This window comes from Jaculus jaculus, chromosome 8 (genome assembly GCF_020740685.1).
Source record: "Jaculus jaculus isolate mJacJac1 chromosome 8, mJacJac1.mat.Y.cur, whole genome shotgun sequence".
NCBI classification, from domain to species: domain Eukaryota; kingdom Metazoa; phylum Chordata; class Mammalia; order Rodentia; family Dipodidae; genus Jaculus; species Jaculus jaculus.
Genome location: NC_059109.1, coordinates 44,950,162 through 44,970,942, shown reverse-complemented (window position 1 = coordinate 44,970,942; position 20,781 = coordinate 44,950,162). Strand labels below are relative to the sequence as shown.

Sequence of the window (20,781 nt, the reverse complement as noted above, 5' to 3'; positions counted from 1 at the left end):
AAAACTCTTGTATTTTGTGTCATTTTTTAACTTCTTAGAACCCGAGCCAGCGGAAGAGTACACTGAACAAAGTGAAGTTGAGTCAACAGAGGTATGTCTTGTTTTTTTTTAATAAATTTCAGGTTTTTTTTAATGTTTTATTTATTTGAGAGCGACAGAGACAGAGAGAAAGACAGATAGAGGGAGAGAGAGAGAGAATGGGCGCGCCAGGGCTTCCAGCCTCTGCAAACGAACTCCAGACACATGCGCCCCCTTGTGCATCTGGCTAACGTGGGACCTGGGGAACCAAGCCTCGAACCGGGATCCTAAGGCTTCACAGGCGAGCGCTTAACTGCTAAGCCATCTCTCCAGCCCTCTTTTGTTTTTTAATATAATGTTTACTTTTTCTTTCTGCCTTTTTAAAAAAGTAATTTTTATTTATTTGGGAGAGAGAGAGTAAGCTTGGATTATCAAGAGAGAGTGAGTATGAGCTCCAGGTGCTTGTGCCATTTTGTGCATCTGCTTACACATGGGTGTTTGCCTGTCCTAGCAAGCTTTGTCAGCAAGCACCCCTAACTGCTGAGCCATCCTTTATGCCTTAAAAACTGACATCTCACTTTTATTGTGCATTGCAGTATGTCAATAGACAATTCATGGCAGAAACACAGTTTAGTGGTGAAAAAGAGCAGGTAGAAGAATGGACAGTTGAAACAGTTGAGGTAAGTGTTCTTTGTATTATCAAGTTGATGTTTGTCTATAGTAAGCTTTCTGTCTTATCAGTACATTGTATTGATATTATACTAAATTCATTACACAAGAATGTTGTGTTTCAAAGATTTGTAAGGTGGATGTGGAAGTATTTATGATTCCTTATGTTGGATGAGATGTTTGGCTGAGATTCAGGTGATAGGTGCTAGGTAGCATGGACATAGAACTGAAGTTTTAGTATGTTTGCTTCACTGAACATTATAATGAAGGATAAGTGTTAGAAACCACTATGCAGAGCTTTATATATAGTTAAGTACTTAGGTTTTTTTTTTGTTTTGTTTTGTTTTTGTTTTTTTGGTTTTTCGAGGTAGGGTCTCACTCTGGTCCAGGCTGACCTGGAATTAACTCTGTAGTCTCAGGGTGGCCTTGAACTCACTGCGATCCTCCTACCTCTGCCTCCCGAGTGCTGGGATTAAAGGTGTGCGCCACCACGCCCGGCAAGTACTTAGGTTTTGTTGGGTAGGAATGTATTATGGAATACATATGGAGTGTATTATGTATATTAGCATTTTATCAATATGACTTGCTTTAAAAATATTTATTTGTGAGACACACAGAGGGAGGGGGAAGGGAGCCCTGAGCAGGAGGGATTAGACAGTCAAGGCCTCCTATTCCTGCAAATGAACTCCAGATGCATGATCCTTTTTGTGGATCTGGCTTTATGTGGGTAGTAGGCAATCAAACCCAGTCTGGCAGACTTGGCAACGTCTTTAACCAGTGAGCCATCTCCTCAGCTAGTTTATACTTTGTTTGGTAGGTGTGTCTTTTCTAAAGGATTCCAAGAAATTTTGTAGCATTTCAGAATTGTTAAGGTTGGGTAAGGTGGTTTTCATGATTAATAACTCAGTGCTTTTTTTTAAAAACATATTTTTTGGTTAGGGTGTGTCTGTGTTGTATGCATGCCCGTACAGATGAGTGTGGCTCCTGATGGCATGTGGCGGCCAAAGAAGAACATAATTCCCTTTTTGCTCACCCTGGTTTCCATGAAGTGGAGTCTGTAACTGAACTCAGCTGTTAATTTTCATAAGCTCCAGTAATTCTTGTCTTGATTCCTCTAGGACCAGGATTATAGGCATGTGCGGCTACACTCAACTGTTGGGTGTTGGGAAATAAAACTCAAGGAGAATCAGGCCCTCATGCTAATAGCTCTCTTACAGGCTGACCCATCTACCCAGCCCTCAGCTCAGTGGTTTTGATCTCAGTACTGCTTGTGAAGGAAATAAATAGGACAGATAGTTGGCTTAAGCTCAGTGGGTAGGACTTACTCAGGATTAAAAGTCATATCATTGTGATGTAATGAATATTAGCTATTTTCAAGCAAACCAGGAAATAACTAGTACTAGATAGATGGATTTGTGGTTCTTTTTTAATTACGAGGGGAGGGGGAGAGAAAGAGGCAGATACAGAGAATAGAAAATGGGAGCTCCAGTGCCTTCAGCCATTGCAAATGAACTCCAGATACATGCCCACCTTGTGTATCTGGCTTACCTGAACCTGGGTTGTTTGGCTTTGCAGGCAACCGCCTTAATGGCTAAGCCATCTCTACAGGCCAGCTTTTTTTTTTCTTTTTAGTTTTTTGAGATAGGGTCTAACTCTAGCCCAGGGAATTCCCACTATTCTCGGGGTGGCCTCGAACTCACAGCAATCCTCTTACCTCTGCCTCCTGAGTGCTGGGATTAAAGGCATGCACCACCACGCCCAGCTAATATTGTTACTTAATTATTAGAGAGAGAGAGAAAAAAACAAAACAAAACGGGCAAGCCAGGGCCTCCAGTCACTGCATACGAACTCCAGATGCATTTCACCTTGTGCATCTGGCTTACATGAGTCCTGGGGAATTGAACTGAGGTCCTTTGGCTTTGCAGGCAAATGCCTTAACTGCTAAACCATCTCTCCAGTCCCTGGCTTTGTTTTTTGTTTGTTTTTAAGCTATTCAGGTAAGGTAGTGACAGAATAGTAATCATATTTATGTTCACTAAAGTAGAAAGCATCATGGTTTACATGTAATACATTGTTTTGAAAGTTGGCACAGTAATCTTTCTTAGAAAGCAGTTTATGAAGTAAAACTGAAGTAGCTGTCCTGTCAAATTGAGAAAATGATGAAAGTAATGACATTGGAATGTTAAGTTTGTTAATTATAATACTTTTGAGTAACTTTTACAGCCTGTTGTCCTCTTAGTGTAGATGGCATGCATGGTTTTGGTTTGCGGTCTGTTCATAATAAAAGGTCCCCTTTTAGTCCTTGACCAACCTCTCTTCTCACTTTAGGTGGTAAATTCACTCCAGCAGCAGCCTCAGGCTGCATCTCCTTCAGTACCAGAGCCCCACTCTTTGACTCCAGTGGCTCAGTCAGATCCACTGGTGAGAAGACAGAGAGTACAAGATCTTATGGCACAGATGCAAGGACCTTACAATTTCATACAGGTAGGTACATTTTAGAAAAACACTATTAGCAGTAAGTTTACCTGTTTGTCTTGTTTGACACAATTTCTTTCTATCCTAACTTACAGGATTCAATGCTGGATTTTGAAAACCAGTCACTTGATCCTGCCATTGTATCAGCACAGCCCATGAATCCGACCCAAAATATGGATATGCCCCAGCTGGTTTGCCCTCCGGGTAATGACAATTAAATATTTTATTTATTAATTTATGAGCAGAGATAGAAAGTAAGCAAGGGGCACCAGGGCCTCCAGCCACTGCAAATGAACTCCAGATGCATGCGTCACTTTGTGCAGCTGGATTTACTGGGTATTATGGAATCAAACCCAGGTCCTTAGGCTCTGCAAGCATGAGCTGTAACCATTGAGTTACCGTTCCGGCCCATGACAACTTTTTTTAAATGTGAGAAAGTGGAACACCTTAAAGGCTTTATTTATAGCTTGCTTGTTTGTTTGAAGCAGGGTTTTCATCTAGTCCAAACTGACCTGGAACTCATTCTACAGTCCCATGGTTGCCTTGAACTCACATCTGTCCTCCTATCATTGCCTCCCAAGCACTAGGATTAAAGGTGTGTGCCATCAGCCTGGCTTTACAGAGATTATTATTTATTTATTTGAGAGAGAATGGGGGGGGGCAGACAGAGAGAATGGGCATGCCCGGGCTTCCAGCCACTGCAAACAAATTCCAGATGGATGCACCTCTTTATGCATCTGGCTTACATGGGTCATGAAGAATCGAACCAGGATCCTTTGGCTTTATAGGCAAATGCTTTACCCGCTAATCCATCTCTCCAGCCCAAGATTTTATTTATTTAATTAATTTATTTTTGTTTATTTGAGGTAGGGTCTTGCTATAGCCCAGGCTGGCCTGGAATTCACTATGTAGTCTCAGGGTGGCCTTGAATTTATGGTGATCCTCTTACCTCTGCCTCCCAAGTGCTGGGATTAAAGACGTGTGCCACCATGCCTGGCTATTTTTAAAATTTTATTTATTTATTACTTATTTATGAGAGAAAATGGGGCATGCCAGGACCTCTAGCCACTGCAAACCAACTCCAGATGCATGTGCCACCTTGTGTATCTGACTTTTTAGGTGGGAACTGGGGATTCCAACCCAGGTTTTTAGGCATTGCAGGGAAGAGCTGTAAGCTTTGAGCAATCTCTCCAGCCCTATAAAGTTTTTTAAATAAAAGCTTTGAAAATTAATTTCCACCTTTTGTATGCTTGCTTAACTTTTGAATCTTGATTTAATGAGAAGTATTAGTATTAGTAATATGAGTTATAACTAGTTTTCGTAATTTCCTTTAATTTCTGTTGGCATACAGATATACAGAAAAACACATGACAGCTTGATACTTGTCACAAACTGAACACGTCAGTCATCCAAATCAAGAAATGGATAGTTACTAGTTCTTGGGAAACCGATATTGTACTCTCTCATTCACTAGTTATCTTCTCCCCAACTCCATGGTAACTTCTGACACTGTTAACTAGTTTTGACTATTTTTGCAGTTTGTATAAGTGAAATCTTGTGTGGCATTTTAAATTTCAAAAATCTTAATACAAACAGTAGGGATGGCATCTATGGATACTTGGTGCTTTGAAGGACGATTTCTGTACATTTTATTACCTAAATCAAAGTAAAATAACTTAAAGGAATGCTTAAGATAAAATGGGAAGCGACCAACAAGGTATTTGTAGTTTCAGAGTTGTAAAGGTTTTGAAGTATATTATTTGTAAAAGCATTGCTAAATAGTGCTTTGCATTGAGGTAAGTGGCCTACCTAGGACCATTAGTAATTTTGAGTTTCTGTGGTCTTTTCCTTGGAGCATATCAAAGTGGCATAAAGTATTGTCTATATAAGGAGTTGCTGAGTAAAAACATGTTTGGTAATATACAAAGGTAGTTAAGTTTCTGTACAGTAAAGAGCTTATCTCTGTCTCATCTCGCAACCAAGTTTGAAAAGAATCAAGGTAAATAAATCCCTCAAGATAGCTTTCTCAGGTTTTTAATGTTTGTTTTCTAAACTCTACCAAAATTAAGATGTGTATGTTTTCTGAGTTGGCAAATTATACCAAAATTAACCCCATTGGCATAACTTGTAAGCATGTTCAGGTAATGCCATCTGTCTTAACTGTCCAGGGAGAGTTGATTGCTTTCTCAGTAACTAGCCAGTGGTTCTGTACTTGGATTTATCTATTTAGCTGTTTTAGGAAGGAGGTGGGAGAATAGTTTGAGCAGCCACAAAGATGCACACTGATTTATATATACATAGGCTTTTATAAAGAGCATATTTATGTATCCCCTCTTGTGGAAACATAAGAAATGATATTGAAAGTTAATGTTAAGATATTCATTATTGTCAGCCAGGCATGGTGACACACCTTTAATCCTTAGGAGGCAGAGGTAGGAGGATTGCCATAAGTTCGAGGCCACCCTGAGATTACAGAATGAATTCCAGGTCAACCTGGGCTAGAGAGAGACTCTACTTCGAACCCCCCCCCCCAAAAAAAAGTATTATTTAGCTAAGATCTTGAATACACATTGTTTTTTTAAAAAAAATTTATTTAAAAGAAAAACATTTATTTGAGAGAGAGAGTGAAAACAGATAGAGACAGTAGCCACTGCACACAAACTCTCAGTGCATGTGCCAGGTGCATCTGCCTTTGTGTAGGTACTGGGGAATCGAACCTGGGTCCTTTGGCTTTGGTGGCAAGTGCCTTAACAGCTGAGCTGTCCCTTTAGATCTTGAATATACTTTTTCTTTTTCTTTTTTCTTTTTTTTCCTTCCCAGAGGCAATGTCTGACTCTAGCATGGGCTGGCCTGGAACTTAACTCTGTAGCTCCATGCTGGCCTCAGCCTTCTGATGCTGGGACTAAAGATGTGCATCACCTTGCCTATCCTGAATATACTAGCCCAGGTTTACCTGGACTGCATTGGGTAGTCTTTGTGGCCTCGAACTCATGGCAGTCCTTCTACCTTGGCTTCCCAAGTACTGAAATTAAAGGTGTATTTGTACCTTTTTATCAAAGGGTTTTTCTTTTGTTGTTGTTGTTGTTTTGAGGTAGGCTATTGCTCTAGCCCAGGCTGACCTGGAATTCACTATGTAGTCTCAGGGTAGCCTTGAACTCATAGCAATCCTCCTACCTCTGCCTCCTGAGTGCTGGGATTTATAAAGGCATGCACCAACCATGCCCAGCTTCAAAGTTCTTTTTTTTTTTTTTTTATTGGCATCTTAAATCACCCTTTGTAAAATAAATGAAAGCAACTGTGACAGCAACTAATAGTCATGTAGTCAGTGTTCAGTGCTCACTTGAATGCTGAAATCTGTGTGTGTGGTTTTTGTTTTGTTTTTGAGGCAGTTGTTTGCTCTAGCCCAGGCTGACCTGGAATATAATATGTATTCTCAGGTTGGCCTCAACTCACAGAGCCTCCTACCTTGGCCTCCCAAGTGCTAGGATTAAAGTTTTGCTCTACCACGTCTGGCAAAAGCTGAAATCTTAACGTGCATTTTCCACTTCATTTTCTGTTTTTTTTTTTTTAATTGTTTTAAATTTTTATTTATTTGAGAGTGACACAGAGAGGAGAGAGAGACAGAGACAATGGGCGCACCAGGGCCTCCAGCCACTGCAAACGAACTCCAGATGCGTGTGCCCCCTTGTGCATCTGGCTAACGTGGGTCCTGGGGAATTGAGCCTCGAACCGGGGTCCTTAGGCTTCACAGGCAAGCGCTTAACCGCTAAGCCATCTCTCCAGCCCCACTTCATTTTCTTGATCATTAAGTGATTTGCCCATTGAAATCTGTATTCACAGTCATGTAAAAGGTAGTGATCTCTTAAGAGATTTGATTTTGTGTAACAATAATTCTGTCAATTTTGCAGTTCATTCTGAAACTAGACTTGCTCAACCTAATCAAGTTCCTGTACAACCCGAAGCCACACAGGTAAGAATAATTTCTTCTCAAGCTTTTTTTCCTTCTTAGAACTCTACTTGCTAGCTTAGGGTATTGGATATGCATTTGATCACTGTCCAAGTCCTCTGTTACACATCCGTTGCTATGGGTAGTGTGTGTGTATGTACATTTATGGGTGTGTGCCACATGTGAAGGCCAAGTGACATCCCTGAGGTGTGTCTGTCTTCTACCTTAGTGAAAGGATCTTTTGTTTGTCACTGTGATCACCAGTCTAGCTGCTGGTGATCTTTGCTTTCCCATTTCCATATGAACCTTGGCATCACAGATGCACAAGCCACTTTGTGTCTGGCTGTATGTGGGTACTTGTAGGATTGAATTGGGGTAGACAGCCTTGCAAAGCAAGTTCCCTGAACCATGTACCATCTCCTAGGTCTCTACTTTTACACATTTTTTTTTTCTGTAGTTTATAGTTCATTATGGTGGGGAGATGGCTCAGTGGTTTAAAAATGCTTTTTTTTAAAAAATTATTATATTAATTTATTTATTTGGCTTTTGATGTAGGGTCTCACTGTGGCCCAGGCTGATGTGGAATTCACTCTGAAATCTCAGGGTGGCCTCAAACTCATGGCGATCTTCCCATCTCTGCCTCCTGAGTGCTGGGATTAAAGGCATGCACCACCATGCCTGGCTTTGTTTTTATTTATTTATCTGACAGAGAAAGAGGTAGAGAGAGAATGAGTGCGCCAGGGCCTCCAGCCACTGAAAATGCACTCCAGGTGCATGTACCCCCTTGTGCTACTGGTTAACGTGGGTCCTGGAGAATTGAACCTGGGTCCTTTGGGCTTGCAGGCAAACACCTTAATTGCTAAGCCATCCCTCTAGCCTTAAAATTTATTTTTACTAGCTAACGGACATACTTAGAATGTAAACAACACATGTTGGCATCATCCTTTCCCTCATCCCTACCACTTTTCTGAAGAGGCCCTCCTTGTTGGAGATGCAGATCATTCCCATGGGGATTGTGCATCATGCATTGTGGTGGCAGCAGTCAAGTTATGGGGGAGAAGCCACGTGTCTGTGCATAATATCCCAACTTGTAGCTCTAACAATCTTTCAGCCCCCTCTTCTGCAATGTTCCTTGAGCCATGTTGGGTACATTTTAAGTCTGCTTTAGTGATGGGCTCTTAGGAGCCTATGCGCCTCTGGTTTGGTAGGTGTTGAGGGTCCTCAGTGTGTGTCTCCTTCACCCTTGTGTTGTTACCAGTTTCACCGAGAAAGCAGCACTCTTGCTCGTTTCCCCAATTCCTCTATGGTAAAAGTGCTTCTTGCTATGTACACCTGACAACTGTAAGTTAGATCCTCAGAACCTTGTAAAAGATGGATGCAAGTAGTGCATCTGCTTATTACCCCATCAACATCTATCTGCGGCAGTGGGAGGCAGAGTTGAGAATCTGAAGCTTCATGGGCCTGGTTGTCTGGCAAAAATAGAGACAAATGAGAGGCCATGTCTCAAACAGGGTGGAAGGCAAGGAGTAACTGATACCCTCAGATTGTCCTCTGGCCTCCACACCTGTATGTGCATGTGCACACTTACATAGCCAAGCTTACTATAATGAAGAAAACTTCTTTAGAACACATTTTGCCATTTTAGTAGATAGACTAGTATTTATTAAACTTAGAGCTCATATATATATATTATATGTAATATAATACACATACATACATACATACATATAAATATATGTATATACACACACACACACACACATACACACACAGGCATAAGGACTGGAGAGGTGGCTTAGTGGTTAAGGTGCTTGTCTGCAAAGCCTAAGGGACCCAGGTTTGAGTCCCCAGTACCCAGATGCACAAGGTGGGGCATGCATCTGGAGTTTATTTGCAGTGGCTGGTGGCCTTGGTGCACCCATATGCTCTCTTCCTTCCTCTCTATGTCTGCCTCCTCTTTTTCCCTTTCTCTCTTAAATAATAAATATTTTCATATTTACATAGGCAATATATAGATACATAAATAAGCTTTGTTAAATAGAGAGGAATTGTTAGCTCTTAGTCTCCAAACGCAGAGAGCTATCTTGTGTTGGCTTGACACACATTAATAGACACTTAGTTTAGTCCTGTCTTTATTATGGTTGGCTTAATAAATAGTTTATTTCTGGGGTTGGTTCATTTTTCACTGGTCAGTTTTATTCGAAGAAATGTTTGAATATTTTCTATCTAGGTTCCTTTGGTTTCATCCACAAGTGAGAGTTACACAGCATCTCAGCCCTTGTACCAGCCTTCTCATGCTACAGAGCAACGGCCACAGAAGGAACCAATTGATCAGATTCAGGCAAGTTCTGTTGTGAGTTATAAATTGGGCATAGGTACTTAAATGTAGTGACTCTTTCTGGGTTTATTTTTGCCTTCATGAAATAGTTGGACTTACTAATATACAAAACTTTTAGTTTGCCACTAAAGTATATTTGTTTATTCACTTTGCATTTAGGCAACAATCTCATTAAACACAGACCAGACTACAGCATCATCTTCCCTACCTGCTGCTTCTCAGCCTCAGGTGTTCCAGGCTGGGACAAGTAAACCTTTGCACAGCAGTGGAATCAATGTAAATGCAGCTCCATTCCAATCCATGCAAACAGTAAGCAGATTAAATTCCTGTAGCATTAAGTGCATAGTGTGTACTATGAATCTCTTTTCTCAACAGCCTTCATTTACCTGCACTTGACTTTGTACTTTTTAAGTTATGCTTAATTGAACATAACACTCTGTTAGATTTCTCAGAGAGATATTTGAACCTATGAGTCCAGCAATTTCTTGTTATTTGATCTGGAAGGTGTAAAGATTTGGTTAACAAAGTTTAAGCTTAACATAAAGTAAACTAAAACAATAACCCAGGCCTAGCAGTTGACATTGCTCTATTCGCTTATTCCATTCACTTCACTGAAGTGCTTCAAAATAAAATTCCCATGTTAATACTTCACCATGGTTTATCAATTACAATCCTTAAGTTTTGAAATTCTGGAAACAGTATACTTTAATTTGAGATACAGTTAAATCTTAATGCTCAGAGGCATGTTAAGTGCCAAAGGTACATTTTCATTAAAATGTTTATAAAAATTGAAGTTAAATACTCAGTTCTTTCTTTTTTTTTTTTTTGGTTTTTCGAGGTAGGGTCTCATTCTGGTCCAGGCTGACCTGGAATTAACTCTGTCATCTCAGGGTGACCTTGAACTCATGGCAGTCCTCCTACCTCTGCCTCCCAAGTGCTGGGAGTGCTGGGTTTAAAGGCGTGCGCCACCACGCCCGGCTCAAATACTCAGTTCTTAAAGCTTGTAAATATCTGCAAATTGTATTACCTGAAATGCTTGTACCTTTTAAAAAGATTGGCATATGTAAAAGTTTTTATGGGGGATAATGTTTTTATTGTTTAAAATTTCTGTGATTTTTTTTTTTTTAACCACCATTGAATTGTCATGATCAAATCAGGGATTGAAGTGATGAACTAATCATTTATTTTTGTTTACAGGTGTTCAATATGAATGCACCGGTTCCTCCTGTTAATGAACCAGAAACTTTAAAACAGCAGAATCAGTACCAGGCTAGTTACAACCAGAGTTTTTCCAGTCAGCCTCACCAAGTGGAACAAACAGAGCTTCAGCAAGAACAGCTTCAAACAGGTAAGAAAGCCTGTGTTAGCTTCTTGACAGTTTTCTCTGTTAGTTATACAGTTTACAATTTAGAGAGGCTGCGCCTGAGGTTTTCAGTAGGGCACCAAGTTACATTCTCATTGATAACATCTTTTCTTTTTTTTTTTTTCCCTCCTGAGGTAGGGCCTCGCTCTAGCTCAGGCTGACCTAGAATTCACTATGCAGTCTCAGGGTGTCCTTGAACTCATGACAATCTGCCTAATTCTGCCTCCTGTGCTGGGATTAAAGGCATGCTGCCACCATGCCTGACCTCGTTGATAATCTTGAGTTAAATTGAGTCTATGTATACTCTTGAATTATGCACTACAGCTTTTATTATATAATATGCCTATTAAAACTGTAATTTTATTGGAATTGAACTTGCCCTTTCTTGGGATTTGTCCATTTCCTTTCCTTTTTGCCTAAGGCTTTCTCCTATTAATACTTGTATTGCTTGCTTTTGCCATTTTATTTTTTATATTATTATATGTAAATTATGAAAGAATTCTTTTAAGAGAGACCTGAAATAGAGAAAAGAAAAGCTCCCAAGCCAACTGGGTTCCCCCTCTCAAATGAGACAGGTTCCTAGGGAGATTCTGGGAAAATCTTTTTAATCTTTATTTTATTTTTTAAGATATTTATTTGAGAGAGCTGGAGGGAGAGCATGGGCATGCCATGGCCTTAAGCCACTGCAAAGGAATTCCAGATGCTTATGCCAGTTTATTCATCTGGTTTATGTGGGTACCGGGGAATCAAACCTGGATCTTTAGGCTTCATAGGCAAGGACCTTACCCACTAAGCCATCTCTCCAGCCCACTTTAAATTTTAAGATACATATATATATATTTGCCAGGCGTGGTGGTGCATGCCTTTAATCCCAGCACTCGGGAGGCAGAGGTAGGAGGATTGCCTTGAGTTCGAGGCCACCCTGAGACTCCATAGTAAATGCCAGGTCAGCCTGGGCTAGAGTGAGATCCTACCTCGAAAAACAACAGCAGCAACATATATATATATATATATATATATATATGTGTGTGTGTATATGTATGTGTGTATATATATATGTGTATGTATATATATATATACACATACATACATACATACATATGTACATACATACACACATATACACGCACATATTTTATATTTTTCTCATTTTAGTCCAGGTTGACCTGAAGTATCTCAGGTTGGTCTCAAACCCTCTGCGAGCCTCATCTCCTGAATGCTGGGATTAAAAATGTAAACCACCGTAGCTAGCTGCAGATATTTGTTTTATTAAACAATTATTCCTATTTGTTTATTTATTAGAGACAGAGAGGGTGAAAGAGATAGAAAGAGAATGGGTGCTCCAGGGCCTCTAGTAGACAATGCAAACAAACTCCAGATGCATGCGCCACCATGTACATCTAGATTGCGTGGGACCTGGAGAATCGAACTTGGGTTCTTAGGCTTTGCAGGCATGGACCTTAACCACTAAGCCATCTTTCTACAGCCCTCAAGTTTCTTTTTTTGTCATTGTTGTTTTGTTTTTTGAGGTAGGGTCTCACTCTGGCCCAGGTTGACCTGGAATTCACTGTAGTCTCAAGGTGGCCTCAAACTCAAGGCAGTCATACCTCTGCCTCCCGAGTGCTGGGATTAAAGACATGCACCACCACACCTGGGTCTTAACTAGTTCCAATATGGACAAGACTGTATGTTGATAATGCTTATATCCTTTGTATCTTACAAAGTACCTAGCATCATGTAGGCACTCTGAATAATTCATTGTCCCATTATTAAAGAAACTTCATTATAATTAGAATCTAGTTAGCATTTAAAAAAGTAGGTTTTGGCCTGGCATGGTGGCACATGCTTTAATCCCAGCGCTTGGGAGACTGAGGTAAGAGGATTGCTGTGGGTTTGAGGTTGTAATCCATCTACCATCCCCACTACCTTTCCTGGGATGTCCTACATTGGACACTTTAATGTGGATTCTCAGGATTGAATCTAGGTCCTCATGCTTATAAGGCATACACTTAGTGTACTGCCCGTCTCTTCAACCGCTTTTTAAAATGTCAATAATGTAAGTGATAATAAAGGCACTCTATATATAGAAAGATTGAGTTAACATCTCTTCATACATTGTCTAGCTTCTTCATTGCAAAGTAGTGTAATAAACTAATTCTCTAAAATAATTGGAAGGTAAAAAAGTTTTATTAGAGATATTCAAGAATTACGTAATTCTTCTCTCCATGCCTCAGAGTTGGAAATTTGGGCAGGCCTAATAGCTACTGGTCATGTTTTGTTACCTTCCTCATTTTTCATAAGTACTTACAGCACTTGTCTTTTCTCCCCTATGAATTACAAACATTGAAATAGCTGGGCGTGGTGGTGCATGCCTTTAATCCCAATACTTGAGAGGCAGAGAGGTAGGAGGATCGCTGTGAGTTCAAAGCTGGGCGTGGTCGTGCATGCCTTTAATCCCAGCACTTGAGAGGCAGAGAAGTAGGAGGATTGCTGTGAGTTCAAGGCTACCTTGAGACTACATAGTGAATTCCAGGTCAGCCTGAGTGAGACCCTAGCTCTAAAAAAAAAAAAAAAACCCAGAAACAAAACAACAAGAAAACATTGAAGTAATGCCAGAAACATGCCTCAGTATTTAACTTTTGAAGATTTCTGTGGAGGGGATGGGTGTATATATGCCAAGTAAAATGAGACTTTTAGAACTAGACCTTCAAAACCGGTTGAGTCCCTGTGCAAGTACCATTTAACTGTTTTCTGAATTAGCTGTAATTTTTGTTTTAAAGATGAGTTTAGCTGGGTGTGGTGGTGCATTCCTTTAATCCCAGCACTCAGGAGGCAGAGTTAGGAGGATCTCAGTGAGTTCAAGGCCACCCTGAGACCACATAATGAATTCCAGGTCAGCCTGGACCAAAGTGAGACCCTACTTCAAAAAAACAAAAACAAAAGATAAGTTTAGGCCCAGAGAGATGGTTTAGTGGTTAAAGGCGCTCACCTATAAAGCATGCTGGCTCAGTTTGATAAAGCTAGATGCACAGAAGTGGTGCCTGTATCTTGAGTATGTTTTCAATAGCCAGAGGCCCTGGTGTGTGCCCATATACTCTTTGCTTGGAATAAATAATTGAAAATATTTAAAGTTAGGCATTAAGGTCTTAGTATTGAAGGCCTCTGCTATTGTAGCTATGCATTTAATGGCATTTCTACTTAGATATGAGAGTATTGTTTTGTATGTTTCACTAAGTGCTTTATAATGAAAAGTAGTTACAGGACACAGTTCAGTGATCATACATAGTAGCATGTATGTCTTTGAATCATTGTGTGTCTATTGCTAAACTTTGCTTTCAGAAGGTTAATAGTACATAACTTTGTCAAAACATTTTAGTTTAGAATTATTGTTGGAGAAATTACCCCTTTTATCTTAATCTTAAGAGTAGAAGAGAAAAAGGAACTTTATTAGTAATTTTCCTATTACATGTGCAAATTTATTTAATGAGAGAATTGTAATTTCAGGAGACTATTGTAAGGATATTGCTTAAACCAGAAAGCATATGGAAGAGAAAGTGGTGAATAGCCCTGTATAAGCAGGTGTTGATGCACATGTACAATATCTGTATCTTACAGTGGTTGGCACTTACCATAGTTCCCAGGACCAACCCCATCAGGTGACTGGTAACCACCAGCAGCCTCCCCAGCAGAATGCTGGATTTCCACGTAGCAGTCAGCCTTACTACAACAGCAGGGGTGTGTCTCGAGGAGGTTCCCGTGGTGCTAGAGGCTTGATGAATGGATACCGGGGCCCTGCCAATGGATTCAGAGGTAAATAAAACAGCTTCTTTTGCAGTTTCAACTTTTCTGATTGTAAGATAGGTAAAAATACAGTATTGTGAAAGAAATACATCCTGTAACTTTTATGTATAGTTTGATGTATTTAAGTGACAAAATTGGGGGATGAATTGCTCCTGTTACATCAGAGTTTATTACTGTCTTCTGAGGGCTAACTGGTTTGTATGCATTTCCAAACTTTAGGGAATCTGCTGTGTGTATGCATGCGTGCGTGTGTGCTCATGTGGAGATGCGTTTCCAATTCTAAGGTAGTTAGTACTTAGATGTGTATGAATAGATTAGATTTGGACAGGGAATTAGAAAGTAGTTTGAGCAACTAGTTGGACTTACAATTTTCTCATTCTTAACCTTTAAGGAAGAAAGCTTTATTGTGAAGAAAAGTAAATTGTTTACTTCATTTTCTTAAATTTTAGGAGGATACGATGGCTACCGCCCTTCATTCTCGAACACTTCAAACAGTGGTTATACACAGTCTCAGTTCAGCGCTCCCCGGGACTACTCTGGCTATCAACGGGTATGTGAATGCAGGCTGGTCCTCAGTAACTAAGTAGTTTGGGGTTAATTTTGTGGTGTCCCAGATATTTTCTTACAAAAAATGTTTCTTTTTATTGATCAGTATAGATACAATATAGTCTGAAAAACCATGGTTTTTCAAAAGCAGAGAATATCTAAATGTTCTTGAGTATAATAGAAGTATAACTACAGACTAATTTTAAACTGTAGTATACTGAAATACCAAAAAATGTCTATTCTGCAAGGGTTAGTTTGGAAGGCTAGAGCTAGATGGGTAAATAACAAATGTACTTTTCAATTCTAACTAGCTTGTCTTTTAGGATGGATATCAGCAGAATTTCAAGCGAGGCTCTGGGCAGAGTGGACCACGGGGAGCCCCACGAGGTAATATTTTGTGGTGGTGATCCTAGCTCCTAAGTGGAGCTTCTGTTCTGGCCTTGGAGGAGCTGTTCATAGTCTGCATGTAGGTTACATGTTAGGAGTACATTTATCTTTTCCAGACTTGTTGCTAGGGATTAAATGAAATGCTTTGTTTCTACAACTTAATCTTGATTCCAAATTTTAATTTTAGAATGACCTTCCCTGTTACTGTGTGAAAGCTAGAACATTTTCTCTGCCTCAGAAGTGTTTTTCCAACTGGAAATTATTTTTCAGGTCCTAAAACCTGGTAAATGTTTTTAGGAGATACTTATTGAAACTTTTTGTAAGACATTTTTGGAATGAGATTGAACATTTATATAAATTTATTATCCTCTTTCATTTTTGAAACATGCATATGCATATTATATTTTAGGACCAGAAACCCTTTAATGGCCAGATAAGCCATCATTACATATGGAGAACCATTTAGAAGTGGTAGAACTAATTGGAATTTGAATACCTTTAGGACCACTATAAGTGACCTAATTACCAAATTTAAACAACCCTCAAAGTTTAAGATACCCTCCCTACCCCATTTTAGTAGTGGAAAACAACTTCCTGTGTGGCAGGAGCTAGTCTATTTAACAGAGCTAGCATTTCATATAATCTGAAGTTCTAAATGGTTCTCTTATCTGAGGGAGGTTAAAGAATAGGTTTCCTCTAGTTATTGGTTGGCCATAACATGTATAAAATGTACACTAAAGAGGAATTACAAAGTACTTTGATTTGAATGCTAGTAGCAATTGGCCAGTAAAAAAGGTATTTTTTTTAAAATGAATGGATCACATGGGAGTTAATGATTGGAAGTATCAAAGGTATTTGCATGTGAATGTGGGTTGTGTTCTTTGCCACCTTGTAGCATACTCTATGAAAATTTTGAGTTAACTGGTAGCCAAAATTGTTTTAACGGCATGTAAAAAGTTATTTTGTTAATAAGTCATTATATAATTTTGAATGTTATGTAGTTTTCTTTTTAACAGTTTAGGTAATAAGGTCTGTTTTTCATTCTGGTGCTTTTATTAATTTTGATAGTATGATGTTACTACTGAAATGTAAGCTAGCGTGTACACTAGAATGTAAGCTCCATGAGAGCAGGTACCTTGTCTGTCTTCACTGCTGTATCTATTCCCAACGCCTGATGACAGTGCCTGGCACATAGTAGGCACTCAATAAATACTTGTTGAATGAATGAATGAATGAGTACTGGTGGAATACTCCATTAGCTTTACTCCTCTTATTGCTAGAGAACATGAGCAAATTTGCACATGACAACTCGGAAGCCAGGCGAAACTGAACACTGAAGAATTGACCTCTTAGACCTAAGAATGTGGTCACAAGCTGCCTACATGCTTCTTGACTTCAGATGAAAATCTGCTTGAAGGCAAAACAAATAATATTTGAAAGAAAAAATCAAATGCCATTTTTGTCTTCTAGGTCGTGGAGGGCCCCCAAGACCCAACAGAGGGATGCCGCAAATGAACACTCAGCAAGTGAATTAATCTGATTCACAGGATTATGTTTAATCGGCAAAAACACACTGGCCAGTGTACCATAATATGTTACCAGAAGAGTTATTATCTATTCGTTCTCCCTTTCAGGAAACTTATTGTAAAGGGACTGTTTTCATCCCATAAAGACAGGACTACAATTGTCAGCTTTCTATTACCTGGATATGGAAGGAAACTATTTTTACTCTGCATGTTCTGTCCTAAGCGTCATCTTGAGCCTTGCACACCATACTCAGATTCTTCACCCTTGCTTAGGAGTAAAACACAATATTCTTTACAGGGTGGTAACATCTCCATAGTAATATGAAGTGGCTGGAAAAAAAAGAAAAATTTGATTTTGACATTGGATAAAATCTACAGATCATCCCTAGAGTTATTCAGTGGTAACTGATAAAAATAAGAGGCCTTCCTTGAAAGGAAGGCGAAAAAAGTAGTTTGTGGTTTGGTCAAGCAGCTGCATTTCACAGCTTTCCCAGTTAAATTGGAGCATTAAGTGAAGCATACCAGTTATGCATGGGTGCTTAATCACATGCGTAAGGCTGGCTGACAGGCTACTAGCAGCTACAGCACTGTTGTCTAGCCAAATAACTGTGATTAAAAACACATGTAAGTTGCTTTTTTTTTTAACAGCTGATATTGTACAAGACAAAGCCAAAACACAAAAGTAGGCTTTGATTGGAACTTTTTAAAAATATGCAAGAAATGTGGGATATAATTTGGACAGGCTACTTCTGTATGTAATGTGAAATATTTGATAGCTTCTGAACACTTAAAAGTTTCTTTGAGACAGTGGCTTTCATGAGGAGGGTTAGTACTGTCTGTCGTTCCTCATGGTATGTGCACTGTCGTCACTAATCCTCACATCTTGTATTCTTCCCTGAATTGGTACAGGTACTGATGGAAATCTCTAATGGATAAATAATCATAACACTTTTGGTTACATGTTTTTTTCTGCAGCCTAAAAGTTCTTAAAAAGATATCAAATGCCTGCTGCTACCACCCTTTTAAATTGCTATCTTTTGAAAAGCACCAGTATATGTTCTAGATTGATTTCCCTGTTTGAGGGAAATGACAGACAGTAGCTTCAGTTCTGATGGTTTAAGCAAAACAAATAAAACATGTTTATAAAAGTTGTATCTTGAAACACTGGTGTTCAACAGCTAGCAGCTTATGTGATTCAACCCATGCATTGTTAGTGTCACAGATTTATGGTTATGTCCAGCAGTTATTTCTGTAGCATTTGCACCTACCTTTTGTCTAATTTAACCCGAATTGAATTCTCCTTTTTTATGGAGAAATTTGTGTTCCAAGTGGTGATTCTTTGCCTTGGACGCATAGGGAGAGCCCCAAGTTGGATGGAAATGGACAGTTTAGTAGTGACAGAGTCTTGTGTTGGGATCTGTGCTAGCAGTGTGAGCACTCATCTGTGTGCCTGTGAACTTGCTGCTTGCTGTCCCGCTCCATTTTGATCTCCCGGAGAATTAATCCCACTTGTTAAGCAAAGGCAATTAAGTAAATGATATTTTCTGTGCAGCAGTTAATTTTACATTTCAGCCTTTAGCTAAGAAATTTTCCAGCAGATATTGAGTTACTTAAAAACAAAACAGAATGTTCCCAAACGTTCATCATTAGACAACTGGAATTTTTTTTTTTTTTTTTTTTTTTTTTTTGCTGGTTTTGTAACCTACTAAAATGGTTAGGCTGTTCAACATTCCACATTCAAAAATTTTGTAGGGTGGTGGGTAATGGGGGATCTTCAATGTTTATTTTAAAATAAATAAAGTAAGTTCTGACTTTTCTCATGTGTGGTTGTGGTACATCATATTGGAAGGGTTATCTGTTTACTTTTGCAAATAAGTATTTCTTTTGTTAGCACCTCCCCTTGTGTGCTTTAAATGACATCTGCCTGGGATGTACCACAACCATATGTTAGGTATATTTTAGAGTATGGAGAGAATATGTGTGGTTTGTTGGCTAATTCCTCAATGTGTGCTTGGGATCCTATGTAGAACTAAATTTTCTATATGTTGAAAATAATTTAACAATTTGACATTTAATCAAAATTGAAGTAAATAAGTTCTTTATACAGCACTCATACATAGGGTGTGGAGAAGTACCTTCTAAGTTTCAAGCTTCTATGCATTGTCTCAGATGTGAATGTGTAAAGGTGTTTGCAGTTTTATTACCTCTGTGTATTTTTTTTAAAGAATCATTTGTTCATTTGAAAACGCTTAAAGTAAGTGGGCAGTATACCCACAGCTTAAATGTAAACCTTTTATGTCTAAATTGAGACAATATTTTTCAAAGGAACTCTTCTCTGGGCAGAGATCTAAATAGCATTAAGATCTGAATCTTGGTCTTCAGTATTCTTACATGTAAATGCTTGTTAAAGCTGCAAAAGGCCTTTTGCTTGGTCAAATTACGTATTTTAGCAGTTACAAGGAAATGATTGTCATACATGTGTCAGTGTAGCAAGACCACTTATAAGAAAGATACTTTTGTATATGCATAGTTATTAGTCCTTTTACATGTATAATGAAATTTCTTTTTAAAATGTTTTAGTAAAGGTAGCATGTCATTGATTAGGGTAATTTTATTTCCAGACCTTAAATACTCCTGAGGAATATAGGAGGGGTTCATGGTATCATGATATTAAAGCAAATGCCCTTTCAATGATTTTAGTCAACTAATTTCTCAAGCTCTTTTGTCTTTTTCTGTATATGTGCACAGACGCAGACTTGAGACATACGAATGTTGGCTTCTCAGGTTCATTAGCTGAGGTGCTTAGCTCACAACCAGTTAGTTCTTCACTGCTCAGTTTATTGGAGCAGCTTCTATGTGCTTCAGGTAATTTGTATTGTTCATTGTATTTTTAGTGGTACATCTAACCAAGTGAGATTGGATCTAGCTAGGTAAGCACTGCAGTTATGCCCTTCATTTCAACCTGAAGCTGTTTAATCTATTCCACTTGATTTCTTACACACTTGAATTTGTTGAGGTAAACTTCAAAGAAGGGGTATTGCTTTGATTTGAGCTTGTCTCTTATGAGAGTAACAATGTCCAGAAAAATGAAAGTAAATTAAGCTCATCTCTATATCTTTTTCCATTTTCAATTCTACAAACATGTTGGAAAAGACTAGTAAATATTATAAGTTTCATTAGATTAAGTTGTATGAACTTGACTCGTCATTGTTCTTGAGCAAAATGTGTGTCAGTTATCTATACCATTTGGTAAAACTTGAAAGTGAAGTGTTGGAGAGAAGAAAAGACTTAAAATTGTCTAGTCTCATCTCAGAAGGCCAGACTAGCACTGTTTTCTGTCTTGACTACTAGCAATCCAAAAACCTGTTGTGATGTCTAACTAGCTTCATGCAGGAGTCACACTCCTCAGTATTAGTATTGACTGAAAGTTCTTGATCTACCAGTTTTTAAAAACCATATTATTTGTAAATTAGCTACCTGTGAGTACTGTGTTTTTCTTAGAGATACAACCTAAACTTGATTCAGCACATACAGGAATTTGGGAGGCATTATGGCCAAGTGTTAGCCATTCAGTGGTGACAAAACAGTATAGTAAGTGACCCAACAGTGTAAGTATAGTAAGTTGCATGATGGAGCACTGTGATTAATCACAAGTTGGAAGGCTGTGACTGATGAGAAACCTAATCAAAATGATCAGGAAAGACTTAATTGA

At 38.9% G+C, this 20,781-nt stretch overlaps 1 protein-coding gene across 1 annotated transcript in view; it reads left to right on the top strand.

Annotated features, from left to right (window-relative positions):
* Positions 1-20,541, top strand: part of Caprin1 (cell cycle associated protein 1) — a 46,790-nt gene extending 26,249 nt beyond the window's left edge. The window contains exons 8-19 of the mRNA XM_004660827.2: positions 39-91; positions 615-698; positions 3,016-3,171; positions 3,258-3,366; positions 7,071-7,132; positions 9,339-9,449; positions 9,606-9,755; positions 10,644-10,794; positions 14,425-14,619; positions 15,060-15,160; positions 15,480-15,543; positions 17,014-20,541. Coding sequence (XP_004660884.1) covers positions 39-91; positions 615-698; positions 3,016-3,171; positions 3,258-3,366; positions 7,071-7,132; positions 9,339-9,449; positions 9,606-9,755; positions 10,644-10,794; positions 14,425-14,619; positions 15,060-15,160; positions 15,480-15,543; positions 17,014-17,078 — 1,301 coding nt within the window. The 3' untranslated portion in view covers positions 17,079-20,541. The remainder of the gene's footprint in view (positions 1-38; positions 92-614; positions 699-3,015; positions 3,172-3,257; positions 3,367-7,070; positions 7,133-9,338; positions 9,450-9,605; positions 9,756-10,643; positions 10,795-14,424; positions 14,620-15,059; positions 15,161-15,479; positions 15,544-17,013) is intronic.
* The last annotated feature ends 240 nt before the right edge of the window (positions 20,542-20,781 follow it).